Source organism: Argopecten irradians, chromosome 16 (assembly GCF_041381155.1).
Source record: "Argopecten irradians isolate NY chromosome 16, Ai_NY, whole genome shotgun sequence".
Classification (NCBI taxonomy): Eukaryota; Metazoa; Mollusca; class Bivalvia; order Pectinida; family Pectinidae; genus Argopecten; species Argopecten irradians.
The window spans coordinates 6,653,389-6,680,966 of record NC_091149.1 but is presented as its reverse complement, the minus strand read 5'-3'; the positions used below and the strand labels follow the sequence as shown (position 1 = coordinate 6,680,966).

The window sequence follows — 27,578 nt, the reverse complement described above, 5'->3', positions numbered from 1 at the left end:
GTATTTGTAGTTAACATCAGGTATAACTTGAAGGCAGAGACCCTTAAAAATAAAGACAAGTGCGCTATCATATTATTCCTTGTTTGAATTAGTGATATTGTGTATGCTTTTTAGACATACCTTAACATATTTAAGTTTTTAGACATTTAACATTTATCGGGGCTTACCTTACACATGGATGTTGCTTATTATAGTATACACATTAATGAGGAATCTTCTAAGGTTTAACCATAATTACACATTATAAAACAATACATTATTAATACAGATCTCCTAAAATTTTGATGCTGTCATGAAACGGTAATACATTTGCATGAATTTCGTTAACGTCGATGCCAAAAATACCACATTATACGAGATAAACAGCTTAACTGAAGATTAAGTGATTTCTTTCAAGCTTTTCTTCTTATTATATAATTTCAAAGTAATTCTTGTTAATGTATTTTTTTTATTTAATTTCTTCCACGGACCGTATCTCCAATTCATCTAATGACAAAGTAGAATTGAATAATTGATGCATTGTAGCAAATATTAGTACAACTTCCAGGGTTGCGTGGCACTAAGTTTGCAATTTTTTACACACAAAAACGCCATCATTTTCTAACATGTTTTCACATTTTACGTACTTTGATAGAAATATATAAAAATATAAACAAATAATAAATAAAAAAAAGATTTTGTTATGGATATTTTGTATTGGGGCCTTTGGTAGCAGTAGGTTAATGGTATATACATGTACAAGTACTTGCACTACATAACCAATACCCTTCTGAAATTCAACCTTGTGCACTTGAACCTGATCAATTACTTATACCATATCATCATTATGATAATTAAATATGCGTATAGAACGATTCTCTTTCGAGATTGGCTAATACATGTGTTTCTAAACAGGTGAGAATACAGGACGACATGGTCACGCTACAAGCGTTCTGTGTTGGTGGTTACCATTCTGAAGTGAAGTTTATTTGTGTAAGGTATTGTGGTGAGTGGCGAGTATAAAAGGCAGCGATTCCAAAGGCAGCGGTACATTAGGCCTTCAATCACAGTCGGACAACAACCAGACATTTCATCTCATCCCCACCGTACCCATCATACCAAAATGCCACCTAAAGGAGCACCGTCCAAATCTAGGTATTCTCTTACATATTTTAATGTAAGGGCTCGAGGCGAGCTCTCAAGACTCTTGTTCACGCAAGCCGGAATAGCGTTTGAGGATATTCGAGTGGAACAAGCTGATTGGCCAAAGCTAAAACCAGGTTAGTATTCGAGACGTGTGCAACATATTTCACTCAAATCTACAGGTGCAATACTGGCTGGTTTCGTCATACATCCGAGTGCACTACTTGCTTGCCTCGTGCAATACTCATGCCGCCTGAGTCTGTATTACACATGCAATTCATCTCGTATAGTCACAGCGTCAATATTTTTTCTACAATTTTTCTCGATATTTTGTTCAGCACATGTGCTGGTTTTATTATGAAATATGTAAACAATAAGAATTGGGTTGAAAATATCACACAATGTTTGTGATTCGATAAATGACTTGCGGCAGCGTATTTTTTTCGCTCAAAATATTTTCAAAATAGCTGTATATCAAACTAATAAAAACAAATAAAACATATTTACTATTTTCTCGGTATTTATTTCCAGATACTGGACGTTTTACAATGAAAGATGCAAACGACGGGATTTTCTTTGAAAATATCACACAATTTTCATGTTTAGAATATTTAATTCAAATTGATGGACTGTCATAGTTGTAAAATTTCAATTTTGAGGTATTAGAGACAAAATAGCCTTTCTCATTTGAAGATATGAAGAACATAAGGATATTCTACCCTCGGGATAAAAAAGATGCATGTAAACCCTCAGCAAGCCTCGGCTTTTATAATATTTTGTTGCGTTGCGTAGAATACCCCTATGCTTAATATTCACGTGTGAAAGAGCATTATAATGTCACTCGTTTCATAAAGTCTCATATTTAAATCTGATATATATCATAAATCTGATATAGACTTTTTCACAATGTGCATATGAAGGATCACAAACATTTGTGATCCCGAGGATAAAATATCCCTCATATCCACGTTTGAAGAGTATTTTTCCTTCATACCTTGACGTTTTTTTGAAATTTTACAACTATAAAAGCCCGTCATCTTGAAATCAGTTCGAAGAAAACAGCGCCTACAAGTCAATTCTTCATATATGCATAATCGCGTGATATTTTCAACGCGAATAACGTTATTATGGTTCACTACAGTAAAACCAGCCTAGTTTCTGAAAACAAAAGTTAAAATTTTACCGAGAAAATAGTAATTTTGTTGACGACTTCACGTCAAGAGGCTGTATTGCATTGGCAGTCATGTAATACAGCCTCAGGCGACATGAGTGTATTGCATGAAATAAACCAGTATTACACCCGAAGGTGTGAAGAAGAATTATTCATATCGTGATTTCATGACAATATCGCCTATCCAATTATTAACGAGTTTGATAAATTTTATATCACATCGTCACGAGTGTCAGATTATATTTATCACTTAACTTTAATTAATTGCGATATAAGTAAAACTTTTAATTTCGTCTCTATATGATAACGTAGAGCTTTGATGTGACGTTTCAGTCTACTAAGACAATCATGCGACGTCATATATATATATCATGACGTCAAAACTACATGTGACTTCATAATAGTGTTATTACACAAGTGTCTTACTATTTATGACATGGCCGTATGACATGGCTGGACGGGCCAGTTATGCGATGAATATGATATTTACCGTCCTTGTTGTATATATTCCGGCTCCCAATTTTCTTTGATGGGTTTTGATTAGGCTAGCGTTTCCGCTGAATATATTTTGTGTTTGCATATTACAGAGTTATCTGTCCTTGTGGAAAGGTATTTATTGTGACGTCATATGTAATGTCACCTTTTTCGGAGAAAACGACATGAAATATACACACACAATAATCACGTCACAATGGATACCTACATTGTACTTGCAAGGGAGATAACCCTGTCATTTAAAAAGATGGAATATATATTATATATATACACATTTCTATTATAGTAAAAATCAAATAGTTTCTTGTGAAGGTATTCAAATGAAAATTAAACGAAGAAAAAAAACCAAAATCTCGAAGATTTTTTCGCAAGGCCTTTCTGTCTTCGCGGGCGTTTTCAGGCTTTAATCTTTTCCTTCATCCTGTTCAAAGTCTGAAGTTTTAACTGGTATATACCACTATTGGTGACATACATGACATTTTGCAAGTCTGAACACGCCTGCGAAGGCAAGGCAGAAAGACCTTTTTTTAATTTTTATGTGTGTGTATTCATACATGTGAAACAAATATCAAAACAAATCTAACATACTATCGCATATAAATGTATATATACTATATTTGTTTTGATATTTGTTTGTTGTTTCATATTTTATTTCATCACAAGGACATACTTCATTTCTTTATTCTATATATTTAATTTCAGATACGCCCAACGGAACATTGCCAGTATTGAATGTTGATGGGAAGAAATTTGGACAGAGTATGGCAATTGCTAGGTATTTAGCTGCTGAATTCGGTGAGTGTTGTTCCTCTTTTTAAAGTCATATAAAGATTTGTCTCCCGTGTTTTTATTTTTTTCTTGTAAAAAATACGTCTGTAGTCACATATAGTAAGTTGGTTGTGTATTTATTGTGATTGTTTATATTTAAATAATGTGAATGTATGGTTTGTAATAAAGAGAGAGAGAGAGATGTAAGCTTGTTTTAAAATGAAATTATGAAATATGGAAATTGTGTGAAAGTCCTTCTACGAAAGGAATATACACATGTATATTGTATAAAAATGTAATTTTTTATAAAACATTGTAAAAAAGTCATAGTCTAGACACAGTGTGTTATCTGCATCCGATACCTGGTACAGGGGATACCGTGATCAGCAAGGTGGTTTCTGCCAGTTGTCACATGGCGGTTCACGTAGGTGTACTACCCTATCCCGTAACAGGTCAGAAGGGTGGGTTTGTTTATAAAAAAAGTTATCTGAATCCGAATTCATAGAATATGAGATACGGTTATTCAAATTTTTATAAAAAACTGTCGGTGTGCATACAACCATCCTTGCTTGTATCACATGCTAATATAATGTCTGCAATATTCTGAGCAGGGGTTAAAACAGGACTGATCAATGGAGGGCAACGACTGTTTCTATCAGACCAAAAACATATGTCTGTTTATCGTTACATTGGCAAACAAATAGGGTCCATAGGTTGAGAGGATTTTTTGTGTGTCTTTCACTCTAAAATATTGACCGGAAACGCAGTCTGAGATCGAAATCCCGACTTTTAATTTTTTTTACGTAGAAAAGTGGGAAAAAAATAGGGTAGGAGATTATAAAATTTGGGTCGATCGGGTAACCCTAAACAGACATATTATTTGGCCTTATATAATACTATGTACATTAAGTGAATCTAATGTTTGTTTCATGTAGTCTGACCTGACGGTATGACACATGCATGTAGATACAATATCAACATTGCAATTCGACATTTCCATTGTTTGCAGGATTATACGGAAAGACCAAGCTAGATAACCTTGCAGCTGATGAAATGTTATGTGAAATCGTGGATCTGATGACTGAGGTGTTTAAACCAATATTTGAACAAGATGCTGCTAAAAAGGTATATCATATCACTACTGGTATATAATTTAATTTCTAATGTTATACTGATTTCTATTGGTTAGATATTCGGGGTTATTTTTCCAGAGACCGTAAAAATTGTACGGCAAGTGATTTCGTAAACTATGTTAACAGTGAAGATTCATTTCGCTGTTTCGCCGTCTGGCGCGGTGATAGTCAACTAACGCTCGGTAATTAGGACGACGGCAGGAAACACAAGACGACACGCATTATGAAAATCAACATTTAAATCATTTAATTGAATTGTTCCAAATATGTTGACAAGTGTAGTATTAACGGTAAGCTAATAACTTTTGCGATTCTCCAAAATCATCAATCTCGTTTCACATTCCCATTTTAACTATTAAAAGTCGTTTCGGAAAGGTAGTTACAGATGTTTAAGAGTTAAAGACATTGAATATGTTTCACCGGCGACAAAGCATAAACGATACTCATTTCAACAATGACTGATGTTTTAACTTGTATGTATGTGTCTAATTCAAATAAAAACATTAAAAAAAAATATATATATTTTGCTCTTTGTGCATGCGCAACCAGTACTTCATTCCATACAGGTCATAGTGTCATGGTTTTTTCGGAAATCAATTAAGTAAAATAAGAAGCTCAAACTTTTCATTGTTGGTAATGGTGTAAAGTAACTTATTTTTGTAACTGAAGAAATTCACTAATTCGTCTGCTACGGTTTTCGATAGCGAAAAGATACCATTCACCAACGGAGGATCATCTTTGATATATTCAAAACAACGAAATTTGTAGATTTAAAGATTCCCCTCCGCTGACAGAATATAAACAATACTAAAAAATTACGCGGAAATGGGACAATTTTATGTGAAAGTAAACAGAATGACAAAGATTTTATTTTGAACAATAAATTATGTTAGATTGTGTATATATTAGCCTTATTAACACAAAATATAAATAAAATGACTTATTTTGTTCTTGGCGCATGCGCAATCAGTACTTCATTCCATAGAAGACCTTTTTTTAATTTTCGGAACTCGAAACTATTTTTAATATTTTTTATCTTAAAACTCGAACTTATCAACAATGAAAATGGTGTCAAGTTAGATACTTTTGTAACCGAAGAAAAAATATTGTTCGTCTACTCCTGTGTTTGATAGCGAATTTTTTTTTTAATTCGTCTGTAGTGGAGCATCTTTAATATATCCAAAGTTGTCATTTGCATTGTCCCTTCATTCTATTCCTTCGTTTTCCATTTGGGTATGTCTGGAGCTGTAGTGTCATAGTTCGCCGGTCCGCACTTTATCCGCCAGACAATGTAATGTATGGACATAAGGTTTATTCGTCGCCCAAACCAGTTTGAAAATAAATTTCATTGTTAATATCCTTTTTTCAAGGCTGAGCTTTCAAAGAAGCTCGACGAAACTACTATTCCTGGATTTCTAAAGAGGGTTGAAGGAAAAATCGGCAAATCTGGTTACATCGTAGGAGATGGGGTGAGTATCTATCCATGTGCAATGTACCTCAAACTGCAATTTTGTTATTTTCTTAAAACGTATTCCTTGGTGGATACACATGTACACTATCTAATGCACAGTTGCTAATATTCGAGGAATTTTAAATTCGCGAAACCATCCATATTCGCGAAATTTAATGCATGTACCTCGCAAAATTGAATACCTCACAAAATTTATCAAAACTATGTTTACATACATGTATTACAGCCTGTCGTACGAGTGTCGGTTTCGAAGGCTACACAGATATCCTTCAAGAATTCTGTATTTTCATAATACTGAGTTATCTGCCCTTGCGGGTAGGTATTGATTGTGACGTCATGTGTTTGCGAGCGTAACGTCATACTTTTCGGAGAAAACGACGTAAATTGCGCTCGCAAAATAATGACGTTACAATTATTGATACTTACCCGTAAGAGAGCAAATATGTGAAGACAGAATAATCCCCCGCGAATGAGTTCTAAACTGTCAATCGCAAAATTTTACATCCACGAAATTTAACACTTATACAATATAAACAGTTTGCTTAGTATAGTGTATAATAAATACAGTTAAACAGGGTTTAACGAACCTCTGGAGACCAACAAAATAATACTTCGTAATACACATAATACAATATAACAGGATAAATCGCTTCGTTACAAGTATCGTTCGTTATAGTCCGAAGGTTTAAGCTTCATTTTTGGCCGAATCGTTCACTTTGTGATACGAGTATGAAATTCGGTACACCATTACTATAACCTAAAATAATGTATTACTGTATTAGGTCGTAGTAATGAAGCACTGAAGTTCGTGCTAGCATCACAAAGTGCACGATTTTATGCTTAAGCATCCGGACTATTATATACATGTACATTATACAGATATATTATGGTAACATTGACGGGACCGAAAATCGATACGTTATAACTATGAATTCATTGTAATGGTATTCGTTATAAACGTGTTTCACTGTACATCTGTCTAAGAAATTCGGTTATGATTGTAAAGTAAAATGAATATGACATTTTTCTTTCCGCCATTAGTCGCTTCGTCATTATTTCATGGTTTAATGTAGGCTAGATCGGTGTACTGACTGACGTTTTGATACAGTATTCTGGTATTTCGGCATGCCTATACCTCCAAACCCGATTAACCTCAGTCATTTCAAAATAATCGAAATAATAAGCAAACCGATCCAGATGACATCTCACCAAGTTCTTGTTTCTTTTGCTGCAGATAACCGTAGCTGATATTGGATTTTTAGACGTCATGAGTGGTATCATGGGCAGGGGAAACACTACATGTCTAGATAAATTCCCAAAGGCCAAGGCTCTTATGGAAAAAGTCAAATCACAACCGAAACTTAAGGCATACCTTGCTAAACGTCCTGATTCGCAAATGTGAAGTGTTCAAAGTGTTTAATCATGGCTTGTTGAAAACATTACCTCATTTACACGAGACGATCTCCATCTGTAGTATACAACGGTATCTCTATTGCTGCCGATTGTGATGATCGTCGATCGACAAAAGTGTTTCTGACTGACCGAAGCAATCGCCATATAAACTCCCGAATGAAAAGTAGTTCGTTGTGCATATACATGTAGAGCAATACATTTAGGATTGCCAATTCTTAAATTATATGAAATAAAAAAATAAAATCGACATATCAGTAGTAAGCGTTTTCATTGTGTTTAGACGGGTCTTTAATTTTTTTTTATTCGAGACAGATATCGACGTCACTGTTTATATTTAAATTGCCACTGTACATAACCTATTTGTTGCTACTATACATAATGATTTACGGTTAGCCTTACGGAGTTACGTCCCTTGAAACATACTTTTTAATAAGAGTTATTCTTCTTGGTACTACGCTAAGTAAACGTATTATACATTTTGTTTGTAATGCGACAGAATTGCTTACAACACCTAATAATAATTATAGTTAATCATTTCATCTAGTATTTTAACGCAATTGACGAGCATTAATTTATGTTTTATAATTTCAATATGTAAATTGGCGTTAGAATTAATGCGTAGCCAAAATTTTATACTAACTCTCTTCCTATCCAGAGGATTTTGCTAGCCAAATGTGGTTACAATCCATGCATAACTCTATAGCTAGTGGCGATTTTAAAGAATTTACCTATATTTCCTCTATTACATTATCCTGTATTTCCTGTTCCATAGCAACAGACCATGACCAGGTATTCATCAATTACTGGACATTGGAACATATTCGGGTATTGACCAGTGACAGACATAGACCTGTATTAAACTCGTCTGTCAATTAAAAATTTGGTTTTGAAATAACTGTTGAACTTATACACATTAGGCCATGGGCTAGGAGGGTCTCACATGCACCCCCCCCCCCCCAAGCCTAAGAACTAATATTTTTCTTAACCCTTATGACCCACTGATCACAAATCAAAATGTTAACATTGCATAAGTTGGGATGAACTTCCGGTTATGGCATCATCAAGATGGCCGCCATCTCGAATTTCACTAAAAAAAAATGAAAAATAGTCATAACATTGACATTTTTCAACCGAAGTAGACAAATGAGGTATCAAAAATGACCACAATAGAAACAACAAATACATATCAGGACCAAATAATCTAATATACGTAGGGATTTGTACGCAGGAAATGAAAAAAATACGATTTTAAGCTCAAATATGGAAATTTTGCAGCATTTTTTTCATATTTGGATTGACGAAGCAAAAATGTTTCCCAACAACAAATTATTATTCGTAATAAGTTATTTGATCTCTTGTCAATCAGTAAAAACAATAACAAAAATATACAGAAATTAGAAATGCAAAAGAGAATTATTGTTATACCATCATTTAGTTTACAAAACATCACCGGATACGTATACAGGGCAGTTGATTGTTATCTAAATGGGACTTCAAATTACGAATTTGAAATGCATTTGGCGATTTAAAAACAGCATTGGCGAAAGAAAATTTTTCATGAACCCAAAGTTTTCCTCCCACTACAAATATTCCATACGGCGAATACGGTGAAATTCGCCAATTCTAGCCATACACAAGACAAAGGGGCACTGGCTTGATAATTAGGTAAACAAAAGAGGTGCGAACACTCCCTGACCATCATCCAGATCCCAGTTACTAATTACCTGCCTGGGGCTGTTTCCACCCGGGCTTGGTAGTGTCACACGTGTGTATTACAGTGAAGTTAATCGGCCGATTGGGAAGACAATTACCTGGCCTTCAATACATTTTGTGATTACAGCTAGTGAGCATCACATCGAAAACAAACACAGCTTACAACTGTAAATGATTTACTCACGTTGGCCTAACTGTCCCCCAAGTCACAAAGTTTGCAATCGTAATGGCCGCCATCTTGGATAATTGTAATAGTCGGCCCATATCGGTACAACTTCAGGATTTCATTAAAAATCATGTTTAAAAAAATAGGAAGGGATTTTTTTTCGAGAATTTTTGTGTACATATTTGAAAAAAAATACATTATGAAAAAAAAAAATATAAATACATTTTAATCAATTAAATTTTAAGAAAATTTCACTTTTTCTCTCTCAAATTAGATTTATTTTTTTATTATTTCAACTGATACTGTAACAGGTTTGACACAGTTTTTTTTAATTAAGTACTTCTGTTGTGATGAAAATTAAGTTAATATTTCCATTCAATTAAGCCCCGTATTTTATATATATATATTTCAATAAAATATATAAAGGTATTTGGATTGAAATACATGTTTAATTGGCATTGTTTCCCCTTCTTTTAATCAATATAAAAGATATAAAAAAATTGTCCTCGTGAAGAATACCCAGGTAGATCGACACGCGACCCGCAAATTTTAATTGGCGAATCCAATTTTTGACCCAGAGCTAGCCCTGTAATCCATTTTCATATTCGAAATTTTTTAGACTAGTAGCGTCTCAAACTGAATTATTACAGCAAAACGCCAACTAATAGCTACATAGTATCAAATTAAAACTGAGACAAGTCTGTCATTCCGTAAATACCATGACACTTTCCGAAACGTTTTGTGTCTTTTAGAATGAACACATCCATTGTTATTTCCTGTGTATAACGTAATGAAATGTCAGATGGTTACTACACTGTCACATATTTCTTTCACTGGTTTCTCGCCTCGATGCTCTATCAAATGAAGAGAATCGGGCATGTCTGGTAGCGGTAGCTGGTAATCAGAGTAATCGAGATATCAGTATCAAATTCGTAAGTAAGTCAGTAAGTGTTGTGCTGTAATAATTTTTTTTGAGACGTTGCTAATCTCCAAAATTTCAAAAATGACAATTGATTATGTGAAATTGTGACTTGTCTAACCGAGATATTCTGTCAACTTTACATTATTTTTTCTACTTATAAATCGTCAATAGTTAATGTTCTATTTAAGTAAATTATAATACACCAGGAAATTTTAGTGTCAGCGGTTTGGAGTTCGAAAAATAGCATACGCCCATTATACGCACCCTTGTTTTGTAAACATAATGAGGGTATAACAATAATTTTCGTTTGCATTTCTATATATTTTTGCTTTGTTTTTTTCTGATTGATAATTGATAAATAACTGATTACGAATAAATTTGTTGCTGGGAAACATTTTTGCTGCGTCAAGCCAAATATGAAAAATTTGCTGAAAAATACCAATTTTTGAGCCTAAAATCGCATTTTTTTTTCATTTCCTGCGTACAAATCACTACATATATTGGATTATTTGGTCCTGATATGTATTTGTTGTTCTATTGTGGTCATTTTGATACCTCATTTGTCTACTTCAGCTGAAAAATGTCCATGTTATGACTATTTTTATTTTTTGGTAAAATTCGACATGGCGGCCATCTTGATGACGTCATAACCGGAACTTATACAATGTTAACATTGGTTTTTTGTTATTGTTGTTTAAACTTATTGATAAGTTATCAAAAAACTGATTAGAAATAATAGTTTGCTATGGGGAAACATTTTTGCTGCGTCAAGCCAAATATGAAAAGTTTGCTGAAAAATCACCATTTTTGAACTTAAAAATCCTATTTTTTCATTTTCTGCGTAGAAATTCCTACGTATATTAATTTTTTTTGGTTCTGATATGGATGTGTTGTTCTATTGTGGTCATTTTGATACCTCATTTGTCTACTTCGGTTGAAAAAATGTCAATGTTATGACTATTTTTCATTTTTTGAAATTCGAGATGGCGGCCATCTTGATGACGTCATAACCGGAACTTATACAATGTTAACATTGGTTTTTTGTTATTGTTGTTTAAACTTATTGATAAGTTATCAAAAAACTGATTAGAAATAATAGTTTGCTATGGGGAAACATTTTTGCTGCGTCAAGCCAAATATGAAAAGTTTGCTGAAAAATCACCATTTTTGAACTTAAAAAATCCTATTTTTTCATTTTCTGCGTAGAAATCCCTACGTAAATTAAATTTTTTGGTTCTGATATGGATGTGTTGTTCTATTGTGGTCATTTTGATACCTCATTTGTCTACTTCGGTTTTAAAATAACTGTTGGCCATGGGCTAGTCAATGTTATGACTATTTTTCATTTTTTGAAATTCGAGATGGCGGCCATCTTGATGACGTCATAACCGGAAGTTCATCCCAACTTAGGCAATGTTAACATTTAGATTTGTGATCAGTTGGTCGTAATAAGGGTTAAGAAAAAAGTGGTTCGGATGTGGTGGGGGGGGGGGGGGGGGGTGCATGTGGGACCCTCCTAGCCCATGGCCTACATTTAGTTCATCATAAGCCATATGTAAGTGTTGTTATACCCGTTGAAACATCGTGAAATTTACAAATTGCGGTTAGTTGGACACTCATCTGTCCGGCGAACAACACGATATGAAAGACAAATCGAGTAACTCACCATAATAATATATTGACATATTTTGACAGAAGAATATGATACCTATGGTGACTTTCTATCACTTGAAACCGCTTTTTTTCAAAACATAAATGTTACAACCGTTATATGAGTCAAAATTTCCCTTCATATATCGCGTCAATTTAAGCATTCTATTCAACCCGTTGTATTGTAACAAACTATCCGTCCTATATTTATGCAATCACATTTCCAATGACGTCATGATAGCAGGATCTATATATCGTAACGTTTTCCACCAACCTAATCTTAGCACGCTAACTTTCAAAATTCATTTTATCTTGTCACACTGGCCAGACTTCTTGAATTAAAGGGAAACTACTCCTACAAACGTATCACTGTATTACCTCCCTTATCCCACTATATCATTTCACAGTCGTTCTTTGTTGTTGAGAATTTGTTGCCATTTAAGTCGGCGGATTTTCTCCGGGGAACTCTGGATGTCCTCCACAAGCATACCTTGTATTCACAGCTGTAAATAAGACATCTTACGATTCTCAAAGGGCACACCCGTGTATACCGAGCAACATGTCAAGTATAAGGTTGACCTCATAATTTAAGTCGACCCAAGTTAACGAGGTGTTGACATGTCACATACCTACGGAGGAATTGAAAAACAAGCAAACACAGTCTTTCATCAGTGCATAGGTTTATTAAAGTTTTGTCTTCTGAAAAATCATGTTTTCCTTTCTTACTTAAGAATAGAAACAACGTTTTCCGTGTATTTTCTATATATATATATATACACACATATATATATAATTTACAGCTAGTGGAATGTAAACAAAACTTCTATAAATAGCACTGATGCCATAAAACACACTTTATACCACGTCATCGTTCTCTAGAAGATTGTGACGTCACATTTCTAATGTTTAACTGTGGTAAATGAAGAAAAGAATGCGCCCATTAATAATATCCCCATTTAGATTCAACATGTAGCTAAGCCGAAAGGAAATTTTAAAAACAACAAAAATCTGATAAAATGTCAACTACTTCTAACAATCTAAGAATCTTGTCAAATGTAATTTCGAAAAGCAAGATATTTGATATATTTCTTTCTTGCTTTTCTTTTTTAATCAGTTTCCCCCCTAAAATTTCAGAACTTAAAAAATCGTCTTGTGAGTTTAGAAACAACATAAAAGATGAAAAAGTACAATATATCACTAACATATTTCCACAATAATCCTTGAATTGGTTTCATGAGACCAAAAGCAACAACAAAAATGAAAAAAAAAAACATAATTCTAGCTCTGAACATATCGCTACAAAGAAGATAAATTCAGAATACTAGGCTTAGCCGACACACAACCAAAGCCATCAGCAAATATACCTTGGATCGGCTTTACTGTATGCATAGGACTGACACGGGAATAGGTGATGATACTATTTAGGCCATATCTGTAGGTCACAGGATTATACATCTTTTTTCCACATAAAGTGTAATGTGTGGTATTATCAGAACAATTCCGGTCAAACTGTATTTACTGTATGACGATACAAATATTGATCACAAAGTAGAAGTAACAGGATTCCGTATGGCTATAATTTTTCGAAATTGTTGATGTGAAATTGCTGAAGGCTATTTGAGTTTTGAACCTGGATGAGGCAATATGTTTTTAGTTGAACAAATAAAAGTTGTATACTGTTTGGCTGTATCTTCACAAAATCAAATCAATATTATTACGAATGACTTGGTACTGTTACGTGTTCATTTGACAAATATATGATAATATTGACAACAAATCTTCACGTGTTTAAACACAAAAAAAACTTAAATGAGAGATTGGTATTTGAATGGATAAGATATGAATTTTGGCATCAAATATTAATTTCATTTATATTAAACTATACATGTATCAACAGGAAGAAAACATTTCATAATTAATACTTGGCTTTGCCCCATGTGCTGAGTGATTAGACTTGTTGTACGATGAGCATGCGCAGTGAAACTAGAACACACTAACGTCACTTATCCTGCTGTTGCATAAAAATCGAAAATAAAATTTTAAGTTGTCATGTCATCTCAATTTGCATACAAATATATACAGGTAAATTAATCAGAGTTTCGATTTTAGACTCGGATATCTAAACGATTTTCGTAATTGTTAATATTCTGTGTAAGTTTGAATGCACAGTTACATCCTGTACATGGGAAATTATATCGAAATCAAATTCCAATGATATTAAATATGCAAATGTGTTCGACCATGTTTGTATTGGTATGAAATATACGATAATCTTAATGTTCTCTCCTTGACAATCTACACTCTATGCTAGAAGAAAAATTGAAAGATTGAAAAAGGGATGCATAAATATACACTTGTACGTAAATGTATATATATCTATGATATATGTACATACACGTATACTACTTGAAGATATTTCTGACAGTGAAATTGAAAATGAAACAATATTTACAAAAACAGCATCACTAATTCAATAATATGGAATATGTTAACATTCAAACTTCCAACGTCTTACTTAGCGATCATGCATTCGTTCATTTACTCATATATGTATATTTTTTACACACACATCCATTAACACTTACCATTAACAAAATGATCAGGCTTAAAAATAAACCTGGAAATTTTGGCGTTTTCTAACAACTACAATTTTGTGTCTGTTTGTATTAAAAGTAAAAAAAAATGAATTCATCGTGCTTTTAAAAGTGTAGGGGAGAGACACTTATGCGAGGGTTTTATCATTTAAGCCCCTCCCACACGATCACGCCAAAATTACTAATAACCAATCACAACAGCACACTTATCATCAAAAAAACCAATGAGCATAGAGAATGATAATAAAGACACGTTGTTCACACCACACTTGTGATTGCTTGAGACATTGAATTGAATTTTATTTCAGGCAAATAACAGTCATCTAATTTAGAAGAGAATATCACATGACTTATGATATTTATGATTTTGTATGATTTTCTTTTCAAAAGACAATAACCAAACACGATTTCAAAAGATATAACTAGAATTTAAAAAAAGTTTTAAGCATGGTTTCTTTGGGTATTTGAATGACTTTAACAATCGGGAATATTTGAATATATCATCAAAGTATTAATTTAGCTGCTAGCGTCATATTCATAAACAATCTTACCGATAGTGTGACGTCATAATATTCACAACCAATCAACGCAAAGACAATGACACACCGAATTCATACCACGTCACACTTTTAAAACTTTTAAAATGGCTTATTGATACATTGAAATTGAAAATTAAATTGATAATGTGCTTTTGTTTATTTCGAATTCACTGGGGTTTTTGTGTGTCTTCAAAACCGAAAACATCTGTTAAAGTCAGTCCTTGAATAATTATAAATCCAATTTTTACTATTTTTACTACTTTTTAAAAAGAAGAAGTTTTACAATATTATTTCGAGATTTATTTGAATTGTGTTATCGATGTAATAATCAATATCATTGACCCCCACCTTTTACCCCTTCCAGTTTCCTCATTTATACATCAAGATTCAGATTCAGAACGACACATTTAGGTTTCATCCATATATAGAAACACATCGAGATAAATTACTTTCGTACATAAAATAATATAACAAATAAGTTGTGTTTTAAATACTATAAATGACGCCCATTACGTCACAGATTCGGTGGTATTGTCATGGTAACAAGATGGGCGTATTCATCACAGTTTGCTTCAACGCATCAACCCGAAATGTCTTTTAACACTATTCTAATATTTTGCTTAAAATAATAGACTATCCGAATAATTAACAATTCACAGTTAAAACACAATGTAACAGACTACGAGTATAAAAATGACATTTTCTATCTCTTCATTTTAACAGAATTAGCGAAATTAGAATCATATCTTCAAAACATTTTTTTGTAAACAAGTAAACAAGAAAAGGAACCACAGTCAAGGTTCCACCTTTTACCATATGCACTTACTACGTCTAAACCTAATTGGTATTTAATACACACTGCGTTTTTATCGTCAATGCAATATTCTAATAAAAGTAATGACTATTCATAAATATATCGCAAATTAAGTGGTAACCATTTTGTTTCATCCACACCAAGTATGTTGGCAAATACATGTAGTTAAGTGGTAGAACACATATAGTTATCATACGGCTTTCTTTTTTTTGCAAAATTGTCTAGAAATATAATACATAGCAAATAGGTTAAGTTTGCTGAACAAACAAAAAAACGTATAAATCCTAAGCAATACTTGCTTAAGGTGGGTGTGAGAATGATGCGATTCATTGCAATTGCAGAGCATCATGCTTCACAAAACATGTGCCGAGGCCAAGTCACAGGTTCCATATCTTTGGTAGGTTTTTCTTTTAGGCATTCTACTTGGTACTTTGGACCTGGTAAGGACCCGTGAAGAATATCGAACCCTTCCAGGGAAATATCCGCCTCCAGGCAACCCTTAATACACATGCGTAGTCAAGTGCAAACATGCACGTAGAGCAACAAGTTAAGTTGGACGGTGACTTGTTAAGCCCGTGTGTTGGTAAATCGTCTACATATCAAGTTCAATTAGGCATTCCATTCCCACGCTTTTATCAGAAATGTTGTACATAAAGAGTTTGTTGTGGTGATTTTTCTGATTGCCATCATCGTTTAAACCTCTGTTTCCAAGCATGAACTCGTAACTGTTCCATTCGTGAACGAATGGGACATCAACGTCTGGGCCAGTGCCTGTCTTTCGTCTTGTGTTTCGGAGAGCGAATAGTACTGGATTTTCACTAGTTTCAGAAGCTTTTGAGCTTCTAGTCAAACGTTACTATTGTCATCACTAATTTGGTTCGCATGTTTGATTAAAGGTTTATTTCTGTAATGATTCCAAAGTTGCAAAATGATTTCTGATACTAGCACGTCATTAGCATTTTTACCCACCAGTCTTAGCACGAAAATACCATCCTGACGAAGGTATTGTTCTGCAAATTTTACCGCCATCTTTTTGTCAAGTTCTGATTTGTAGCAATCATTGATGCGTAGGAATTTCTTGAGATATCGAATACGATGTTGTCTAAATATCATTGTATAACACCACACAAGAAAATTGGCCGAACTTAGAACTGATACGAAAACCAGCCAGAACCAGATGAAAATAAAGATTTTTTCGTTAAATAAGTTGATTGGTAAAACACACTGTACAGTATAATCTTGAACTGTAGCCAGTTTTCGAATTCTAAAATCACACAATGTAACTCTCGGAAACCTTGGTGATTCCTTCCAGTCTATTCCATTGGCCAAATGGTCAAGAACTTCAAGCCCGTAAGCATTGTAGTTAGTGCCCAGGAACTCGTTTAATATAAACAACTGTCCAATAGCATTAGACATGTACAGTAGTTTTATAAACATATATATTGTAACCAAGTAGTTCCCGTAGCGTTTTCCGCAGACAATACAACAGTACTTTGATATGGTTTGACGCAAGCGTATGAAACACCCTGATCTGTATTCGCGTGCATTTTCAAGCCATCTGTCCATGTATCGTACGATATGTTTAATAGTTCTTTCCCTATCGTCTGGAGATATGTACTGTGTTTCTGCGGCGAGTGTCACAATCTTATCAAGATTGACGCCAGCCGATGCTGTTAATATACGCCAAAGTATGCATGGCACCTTGAATAGGAATGCCTGGAACAATAGAATCATGGGAACCCACTGATAATACGTAATTTCCCGCTCGGTGCGCACCGTCCGTTCCTTGGGTATATCGTCATCGATATGTACGTAGTACGTATTTGAGATCCAGCAGACGTTGTTTGTATAGTCAACCATGGAATCCTCGAATTCGGCAGGACACCAACAATGGATCGGCTCGCCAACATACTGCTTGGTGCTGACGACGATGGTGAAGATGATAAATATGATGGTAGTGTACAAATGATTCAGGCGATCGATCCAATCATCATCATATCGACCCTTCAACCGTGCATAGGTGGCGAAGCTCCCCAGAACACTGTCAAGCCTGAAAAGACAAAAGAAAGCAGTCAGTATACACTTAAATGTTGGAGTAATTAAAGGATGATGGCATACATTTCCAACGAAAAAGGGAGATAATCAGTGTCCTGAGGTAATTCATTTGAGAAAACCAAGGGAGATAATTCACGTGCAGTGATAAAAGAAGACAATCAAATAAGGAAAATAGTTAATTGATATTCAGTGATTTGATGCAGATAGCGGAATTAACATACGGCAAATGTTTAACATATCAGCCGGAACATAACTAGCCAGATCCATGTAGAACTGAACTTTTTTTCATGAAAATAATGTGTCCCGTAAATAAGTATGGAAGATACGTTGGTAAGTTAATACGCAGTGCTTTGATTCAGCTATGTATTTAACATACTGCAATCGTTTAACATATCAAAATTTGGTCAGTTTGTTAAAGATATAGAAACCCTTCGTATATATTGCAAGGCAAAGAAATAACAGTTACTTTAGTTACGCTTTACAGCAACCGTAAATATCGCAAAGATGAATAATGCTAACTAAAATGTACCATCTACAATGCCTTTCGATAAAATGAAGCACATTTGGTTTTTCTTAATGTAATGAATTAATAAGACTTTTGATATTATAATTGGTTTTTTTTTTATTTAAACGTAATTAAAGTTTAAATGAGTGTTATTGTGTAAAAAAATAATAACAATATTTTGTAACAATTCTTCCATCTTTTTTAAGGAACAATGATTTTGCCTAAACCTCAATTTACTACATCGTGTATAGGTCAAAGTTCATATAACAGCTAATGCGGATGTTAAGGGTTTATATAGCTACCTGCATATCCGATTGGTCATTTATAAAGTGACGTATGCATATACGGTTGGCCATTTATATGTGACGTAATGATTTGAACTACGGATGTGGTAAGTGTCATTAAATATCCTTTAAAAGGTCTCTGGGGATAGATGTACGTGCGATAGTGAACAATCTCAATACGCATGGAAATCATCCGAGATCGATATTGTAATTTTACAACCGGGAAATACCGGGTGCTATTCTATGAATAATTCACTCCGAAGGATGAAAATCGCCCCGCTCCTAATATGAACAAGTCGCATAGAGGCCCGAACGGGGTAAATGTGTCAGGTCCTGAAGCTAGGTTATAAATCATATGAGTAATTCGTTATTTTTATCCTCGACTAGGAACTGTAACAGAATCAACAATCATAACTATACAACTAATTATAGTCAAAAAATGATTGTTCATTCTTCATGAATATGCATATATATGTACGCAGAGTATTGGCTCCAATTTCTCGAAACAAAGGTGCAGACGTAATTCAAAACTTACGTTTGTTTCCTTATGTAATTTATATGAAAACTTGAGACTTACGTCAGTTTTTTACTTCAGTTTGTTTAGAGCAATCTAGGCCTGATCGTTAAGAATGACGTTATAAGATATACGTATGTGATTGATAAGAGATGAAAAGTCAGCTAATTGTGAATAATTATGATAATAATCATAGAATAAACAAATGAAGAGCTTAAGAGGATGTTGGAGGGTTTAGGAATGACATAACAGAAAATGTAAATGATCAATGAGCAAATCATGGAATGGTCTGTCAGAAAGGCTGTCAGAAGAATGTTTTAAAAAGTTGAATGGAATATTCATATGCAAGTTTAGGCTATGATTATACAGTATATGGGAGGTAAATTGGTTTTTGGTCGATTGAAGGGTTTACGAATGCGGTTGTAAAGTACTAAGAGTTCTGAAATATATCCCTGTTTACGAACCAAATATGATTCGTTTTGCTTCATATTAAGGAAATTTTAAGGTATTTGCGCATTAGGATACCGTTCAGACAGTGTACAACACAAAGGTTCAATCCTAAAAATAATATTTTATGAAGTATTGAAAAACACTATAATTTTACTCATTTTTTAGTAATCAATTTAACACACACCTACACACAGTCGGTGGGCCAAAACTGTGCTATCTTTTTAATAGCATCCACCGTCCTTTTACTCATTCACCCCTGAAATTTCATAATGAACTGATCTAGTCTTTGATATAGAAAAGTTTAAATGTGCTTTTAAGGGTGAATGAGTTAGCTCTATTTTATTAACCACCTCTAGGGTTTGACAGAAATGGCAGTTTAATTGTACCTTATCAGTCGCCACTCCTAGGGCCTTTTTATCACGCATCAATCACATTTTCTGGACCATTCAACACCATAAAACATGCACCATTACAGGGAACAATGCATTCAAGATTACACCCTGTGAGTCCCGCAAGACAAAGTACAAGGATAGAGTACATAAGCATGATGTTCAGGCTAGGCTGAAAGGTGGGGTGGGGTGAGGGGGGGGGGAGGAAGGGTAAGAACATTGACAATATTTCACATTTCTGATATCGAGCAAGACATTCAACACGTTGAACATGCATTCTGCGATTGTGACGTAGCAGAAATATTTCTTATAAAGAAAAGTTGTAGAATATATGTTTATTCATTTTTTTATGAAATCGGTTAACGAAAATCCTTTGTTTTCCTGAATATGGATGAAATAGTCCCGTGACTTAAAAAAACATGAAAAAAATATAAAAATACCGTAATAATAATAAGATATAATACATGTTTATATCAAGCTGCTTGGATATCCCATTCTTCATTCCTCGATCGAAATTACAATATAAATGTAAGTGAACTGATTTTGTTTCATGCAATCAATATCAATTTCAATAAACCAATGCTATATCCCATTTTTAATCAAGAATGTAATTAGATATTGGTAAGAACTATAAAGTATTTCCATAAGAAAAACAAAAAATATGTATTTATAGATATTTTGATAAAACAAAATACCTAAATAAAAAAAAAGTATATGATTTCTATTTGTCGCTATCTTTGGTAACAAAGTCTTCTAAGGCTTTATAAACGGAAGGTCATTGTTGGATTGATTGATGGTTGATAAAACGTCCTATTAACAGCCAGAGTCATTTGAGGGATGCCCCGTGTGTAGGTAGTGTGTTGCGTTGGTGAAGTGCGTGTGCGATTGGGAGACTGCGGTATGTTCATGTTGTGACAATAGAGGAACTTTTGCCCTATTTATAGTGTGGCCTCACTGAAATATACCACGAGAGATATAGAACAAGCACACAAAAAACTACCAAACAACAATATGCAATCAATACTCAGAATAACCAAGCGTGATATTTTAAGACGAAATTTTATAGCCGTATTTCAAGCAATTCACACAGCCTGGAGACAGCCTGCCTGAATACAAACATAAGTAGGCGATGCCTTAGTCTAGTTCAAAACTTGGGAGCTTAGCCTCATTGTCATATCGTCGCTTACTCGTGGAGTAACTGGTCTATACAATTTTATATTGAATTTTGATGATCATGTGTGTGTTAGGTGTGGTAGACACCACAGTCTTGGAAAACATATTGCCGTGCCTATCGGCTTTCTAGGTTAGACTTGGAGCTTTGCATGTGGCATTCTCAAGCTGTCGATCGATAACCAGAGACGGGTTTATCTTGAATGCTATCAAAACTGTAACACGGTTGTATCGCCGTACAATAAACCCGTATCCATGTGGAGTATGGTGTGTCTGTACTTCGAAACTACCGCCAGAGTGATCAATGTAGTTTTCATGTGTGGTACAGAAATATTCTCGGCGCTTTTGTCATTTGTCGTAGTACTAGCCCGAGGTGTAGTAATGGTTGGTGCCTGTTATTTTCTTCGTGTGTTGCCCACTTTCTCCCAGTCAACATGGAACTTGCAAAGCGATGCATTGCACTGCTTTTCTGTGTTTCACTTCATTTAATCATAAAAACTTCATTTGTGTGTGTAGCACAATAGTTTGTGAAGAATTGTTAACCAAACATATAAAGGCAATTCTTTGCCTATAACCCCTTTATGGAGAAATCTTGTTGAGAAGCATTACGTTGAATGCTAGGGTGGTGTTTATATTTTTAATATGAAGTAATAGTTGTAGTTTTCATCGGGGGCACGATTACTTACTACTCTTCCATAGAATTAGGATATCGATTATTTTCTCGTATGAAAGGTTCAAATACGCGCATATTCCAGTTATGTTGCTTCCTCTGTCTAGGTTGACGTCATGGTAATAAGTAAAGTGTCCATGGCACAAATAAGAGAACATGGCTTTGTAATAACTTCTTGGACGTTTTCATGCGCTAGTATCATCGTTAATATGCTACCTAAATCATCAAACTTTGGAGAAGTTCAATGATGTAAGGAGGAACGCTCATACTTAGGGAACGTAGCGGATGTAGATATCGGTAGCCAATCATAACCTGACTTTATTAATTATATTCTTTAATACACAATGTGATAATAAATTATTGATCACGCATACATGTGGATATATGGCTAAATCTTTTTTTCTTTCTTTTTTTTTAAATTTAGCCAATCACACCAATTCAGTTAATGTTGTCAAGGAATGCGTCCAACAAAATGGACTCAAAGAAATGTAAGTACCGCATATGGAAATAATGTTATTTAAATAGTAATACAATGTTTATCAATATTATATTTTGATTATGACGAAATTATATTATTTCATACATATTTAAGCACTAAACGAGTTATAAGGCAAATGCTATGTATACATAAATACATGTTTCCTTTTATAAGATGTCTGGTCAATGTTAATCAAACAATATTAAATGTCATTAGCCTTGGCGTAAAAACTTAAAATATTTCACTATTAAAACAAAACGAAAGTTTACACGTAAAATATAGTATGTTTCCATATAAGTAATTGTCAATTATGCATTTAAATGTAACAATACATGTGCTTTTGGATTTCACTATGTTTGACAGAGAAACAATAAGAACTGATAACAAATTTCATAAATCATCATATTAAATACAGGAATTTCGAGATACCAAACCGACGTGAGTAAAATAAGATTAACCGTCAATAAATTTCAACTTCCGGTGATTGTGACGAACAAAACACCCTAAAATATGACGTCATAATCACCGCAAAGTGCGACTAATCGACCATCAATCATACTTTACCCACGTCGATTCGGTATCTCGAACCCGACATATCAGTTTCACATTCCTTTCGCATGGCCTAATTCATCAGAAGAATCAATGGCGTATATCAATGGTGAGGCAGAATAAAGTTCCGTTTGTATTGACATGTAAATATGACTTATGCAATAAGGACGTGAGCGTCAGATGTGAGATGTAAGGCGATTTGTCTTCCTCTGAAGACCACTTGACAGAGAGCACGAAGACCAAGGGTAGAGCATCTGTCAACATACCATGGTTTTATCTATATATACATATATTATAGCCATTGGTGAATGCAATGATGCTGATACTATTTTCGATAACGTTTAAGATGGCGACTTAAATGACTCAGTATTCAGAAAAAAATATTTAAAAAGATAAAAACGCAGCACAATAAGAAAAACCCTAATTGCAATTATTTAACGATACACAGACAAAGATAAAAACGAAAAAGGAAAATTATAAACATGTCAGTAGACTATACAAAACTATTTGGTTTGAATTTTTCGTTTAACATCCTGTGAACAGCTAGGGTCATTTAAGGACATGCCAAATAGAAAGCACACTGACCAGTGGTCAGCACCTGGCAGAGGGGAAGAGCGTATAGTAATATTTCGGGATATCTAAACAACTCAGCCACCACTACATAAACATTTACATAAAAACACTCCATAGAGATATATATTTCCAGAACAGCAAATTCCGCCCACATCATGATGAATTATCATAATGGGATGTAAGTATCATTTACTCTTCCAAAATTTGTTACATGGAACTAAAATATAAACAAAGCTCCTGATTATCTCATGAACATTTGAAGTATACTACTGTATAGATGCTATCATTCGCGGGGAGGGGTGGGGTTTGGGTATTAATTTCGCTAAATTCGCGGATTTATCCAAATTTGTGAAAATTAATCAATAACATTCGCGAACATTAGCCCCAACGAAATAAATTCCATTTTTCCCGCAAAATTTTAAAACTATACAGTATAAAACATTTTAGTCTAGTAAGGTTATTTGACCCATTTTTCAGTCTCCAACCTCACGATCGAAATCATTAGAAGCTACTGCCTCATAATCTCTAACGATATGACAAGTTGAAAGGTCATAAAGCAACATCCAATCAACATGTCCGATCTTTTTTTTAAATTGAAGTGTAATTTGGTAAAATGATTCTGACATGCTTGTAAGGGTCTAATGTGTCAAAGATATAAAGCACATTTTGATCATGACCACTAATCGAAGCTTTAAAGCAACGAAAAGATGCCCATAGGATTCACAGTAAAACATGTAAAAAGGATGACCTGTTTGGTATTACGTCTAAATAGGATATGAAGTTTAATGGTGTGCAAAGAATGATCTATATATAAAACACTAGCTTCTACTTGTTCATATACATTATCGATTTTTCATGTCCTGTTAAAGGCAATTTACATTGTATAACTGACTTTTTTGCAAATTAGCATGGAAATCAGCAAATGTTTTGTTTTTACCAAGTATAATGCATTTATTCCCAGGAGTGATTCTAGATTAAAGGAATCGTCTTCTGGCAACAGTCTCGTTCTACGATAGAGTTCTTTGATGCGATACAACCGTAGAATGGGTCGTTTAGCTTACGCAATGGGTAAGCTAGTCTACCCACATTGTCTACAATGTAATCTTTTGTAAAGACCAGATGCAGTAAACTATAATGAACATTCACATATGAAGCGTCTCAGAGGATCAATTGAAACGATACATCCATACGACGATCAATCTACAAGAATCGATCTTACTTGTGGGCCAAGTTACCTAACACTTTTAGTCAGGGGCACAGCTCTCATTTATCCATAGACAGTATTCATGGCGATTTTCCAACAGTAATTCATTTCGAAATTTACCAGCAATGAAGATGGAACAAAGGCCTCATTTTACTGGCCTAATGGCTCCTTCGCAGAGAAAGAAATCATTAACGAATACAAGTTTGAAGATTATCTAAGATGGTTGCCTTCCCTCCCATTATTTTGCATTTCTGAGTTGAGTTGGCATTAGAACTCTGGCCGGTATAGTCCGGTATGGTTTGTTTGATGTGTGGGATATGGTCGTGGAGTTTGGAGTCGGTCCATGGTCCCGATAAAGAGTCTCATTACTATGATATAGACTTGTCGAGGCAAACGATTGTGAATAGTATACAAAACACATATACAATATCTGAATTTTGCGCATTGCGAAGTGACATATAACACTTGTCTCCATTGTACACAAGACATGCACTTCCCCTAATTGTACTAAGAAAACTTTAAATAGCATACCAACTGCTGTAATTAGAGTACCATGTAATCATCTGTGAAATATCGTTTATATTACACCATCTACAGCAGTGTATCACGCTCGTTTCAAAATAACCTAAAAATGTCTCTGCGGAGACGCACAATCGATATTAGGTGCTTTTTAATGGAGCAAAAAGACAAAAGAGAGATGATAGCCTTTTCTATTCGCTCATCCTCGTTTATGAATAAACCTTTAGTATCACACGGGTGGGAAGCAGATCGTTATTCGTGTAACCAAGAGCAATGAATGCCAAAACGTAATCTTGAAAAATAACCTCGACCTCGAAAAACTAGACGCCGAATATTCTGTTATTACCTATAACTAAAATCGGGATGATTTCCCATGACAATTCTAAAGCAATAAACACAGTCGAGTTTACATGTGAGAAAGGCAGGGGCAGACAATTATCATAGACAAAAGAATAATTGATGAAAGAGCATCAGTTATAAATGTCTATTGGTAAAATGGAAACACGTCTTATTGACGAATAAGGTTATTTGTAACGAAACAACTTCATAAATATGTAATTATGCACTCCAAGGCGTGAACATCGACAAAAAAGATATTTGCAAAGACACATTTGATGTAGTACTGTACCTACTTTCATTTAAACCTTTCATCGTCAGGCAAAATATGCCAAATTCAAGGTCAATCTACACATTTCGCTTTGATGTCACAAACATTCACTTCCTATAACATCTTCTTAATTCCATAATTGGTTCCTTCCACAACAGTAAAACATAAACATTCCAAGAATATCGTTTCATGGTAATCATATTTTCTAACAAGTTGCTGGAAATCAACCTAAATATGCTAGTGCTCACTTTACATACCGAATATGACATAATTTTGGTGCAATTTTATATAATTCTATTTGAATTTCATCGCTATTACCCTGCTGAATTAAAAAAACAAACCTCACGCGTTACTCATCGTTTTGAATCTACCTATTCGTCAGAAGTAGACTTGGTCGACGCCACCATTATCGGGTATTGATCTTTTTATCTCGAATTACGTCTGATTAGCAATGTAAGAGTGTAAATATACTTACAATAACGTCGACATCGAAATAAACAGTACTGAAGACTCCATGTATAAGAGACACTATCAACCCCATTGGGTGACAGTGAACTTGCATCAGATTTCATTCACAATCGTATCATCACGAGATTTAGTTCTACACTGCACGAGGTTTACTCTTGCACCGTAAAGGTCACATACCAAACAGCTCTCTTGCTGAATCGATTTCCCAATCAATTAATTTATGCTGAGATCGTGATTCGTGGTAAAACATGAGGTATTCCATAAACTGACTTGCATCTATCCTGATGATCTCTCCAATGATGTGTATATAAGATTCTTTGGACAGGTAGCGATATCTGATACTATCACTTTAAACAATATGTCTATATAGTGAAACAACGCTTACACGAAAGGGTCGTCTCTGAAAAGACAGCATTACAAAACTTTCCACCTGTTGCACAATGTCACACCTTCTGCGAACTGTTCCGCAGTTCAGTATAGTATGTGAGCAGGCGAGCCGCAGTGTTGGCTCAAAGATGTATTGTAGATAAAGGGATATCCAGTATTGGGTTCGACAGGATCGTTGATGTGGGAACTGAATATATATCTGATTATGTATTGGAACTTACCTTTTCATGTGAAGACCCGTTAGCTAGAAGTGTTTTGGAACAGAACCGTGCCATACACCTTGCATAATTAATGTCACTTTCTAGTTACCCGCTATGTAATTCGGTAGCCATGTTTATTCTGGCCGTTGCCGAAGACTAGTGTAATTTTACTAGCCAACGTTTATTCTATTAAGTCATTCCGCCTCACTGCACAGTATCAGCCGTTTGTTGTGAAACACGTCTTTCAATCGATTTATATTAATGGTTTTAATAAGTAATGGTGTCTGTATGGCAAGACAGCACTTTACTATAAGGCATTGAAAAAGGTAATTTCCTGGTTTGTTTCAAAGTGGAAATATGTAAATCTAGGATTAGTTTATTATTAATAGAAGAATTGTGAAGAAAACATAAATGACACTAATGTCCTCAAAAGGTAACACAACACTTATATCTTAAACATTATCAATTTAAGACCACCAACGTTGAGCCAATATCACAGGCTAATTGCAAAAACCACAATAAATGTAGTATCCAAGTGATTCAACATTAATGATAATCCTATAAATATCGTCAAAATAAATAAGT

At 34.3% G+C, this 27,578-nt stretch overlaps 2 protein-coding genes across 5 annotated transcripts in view; one reads left to right on the top strand and one right to left on the bottom strand.

The window, feature by feature from the left end:
- The first annotated feature begins 961 nt into the window (after positions 1–961).
- On the top strand, positions 962–7,820 carry LOC138310559 (hematopoietic prostaglandin D synthase-like). Its single transcript, XM_069251829.1, has 5 exons — positions 962–1,259; positions 3,491–3,583; positions 4,566–4,681; positions 6,060–6,158; positions 7,395–7,820. The coding sequence occupies exons 1-5, from the start codon at positions 1,103–1,105 to the stop codon at positions 7,560–7,562; spliced, it is 633 nt and encodes a 210-aa protein (XP_069107930.1). The 5' UTR covers positions 962–1,102; the 3' UTR covers positions 7,563–7,820.
- A 4,867-nt stretch (positions 7,821–12,687) lies between these two features.
- Positions 12,688–27,578, bottom strand: part of LOC138310501 (innexin unc-9-like) — a 128,901-nt gene continuing 114,010 nt past the window's right edge. For all 4 annotated transcript variants that reach the window (XM_069251749.1, XM_069251751.1, XM_069251752.1 and 1 more), the window contains exon 2: positions 12,688–18,021. In XM_069251749.1, coding sequence (XP_069107850.1) covers positions 16,818–18,021 — 1,204 coding nt within the window. In that variant the 3' untranslated portion in view covers positions 12,688–16,817. The remainder of the gene's footprint in view (positions 18,022–27,578) is intronic.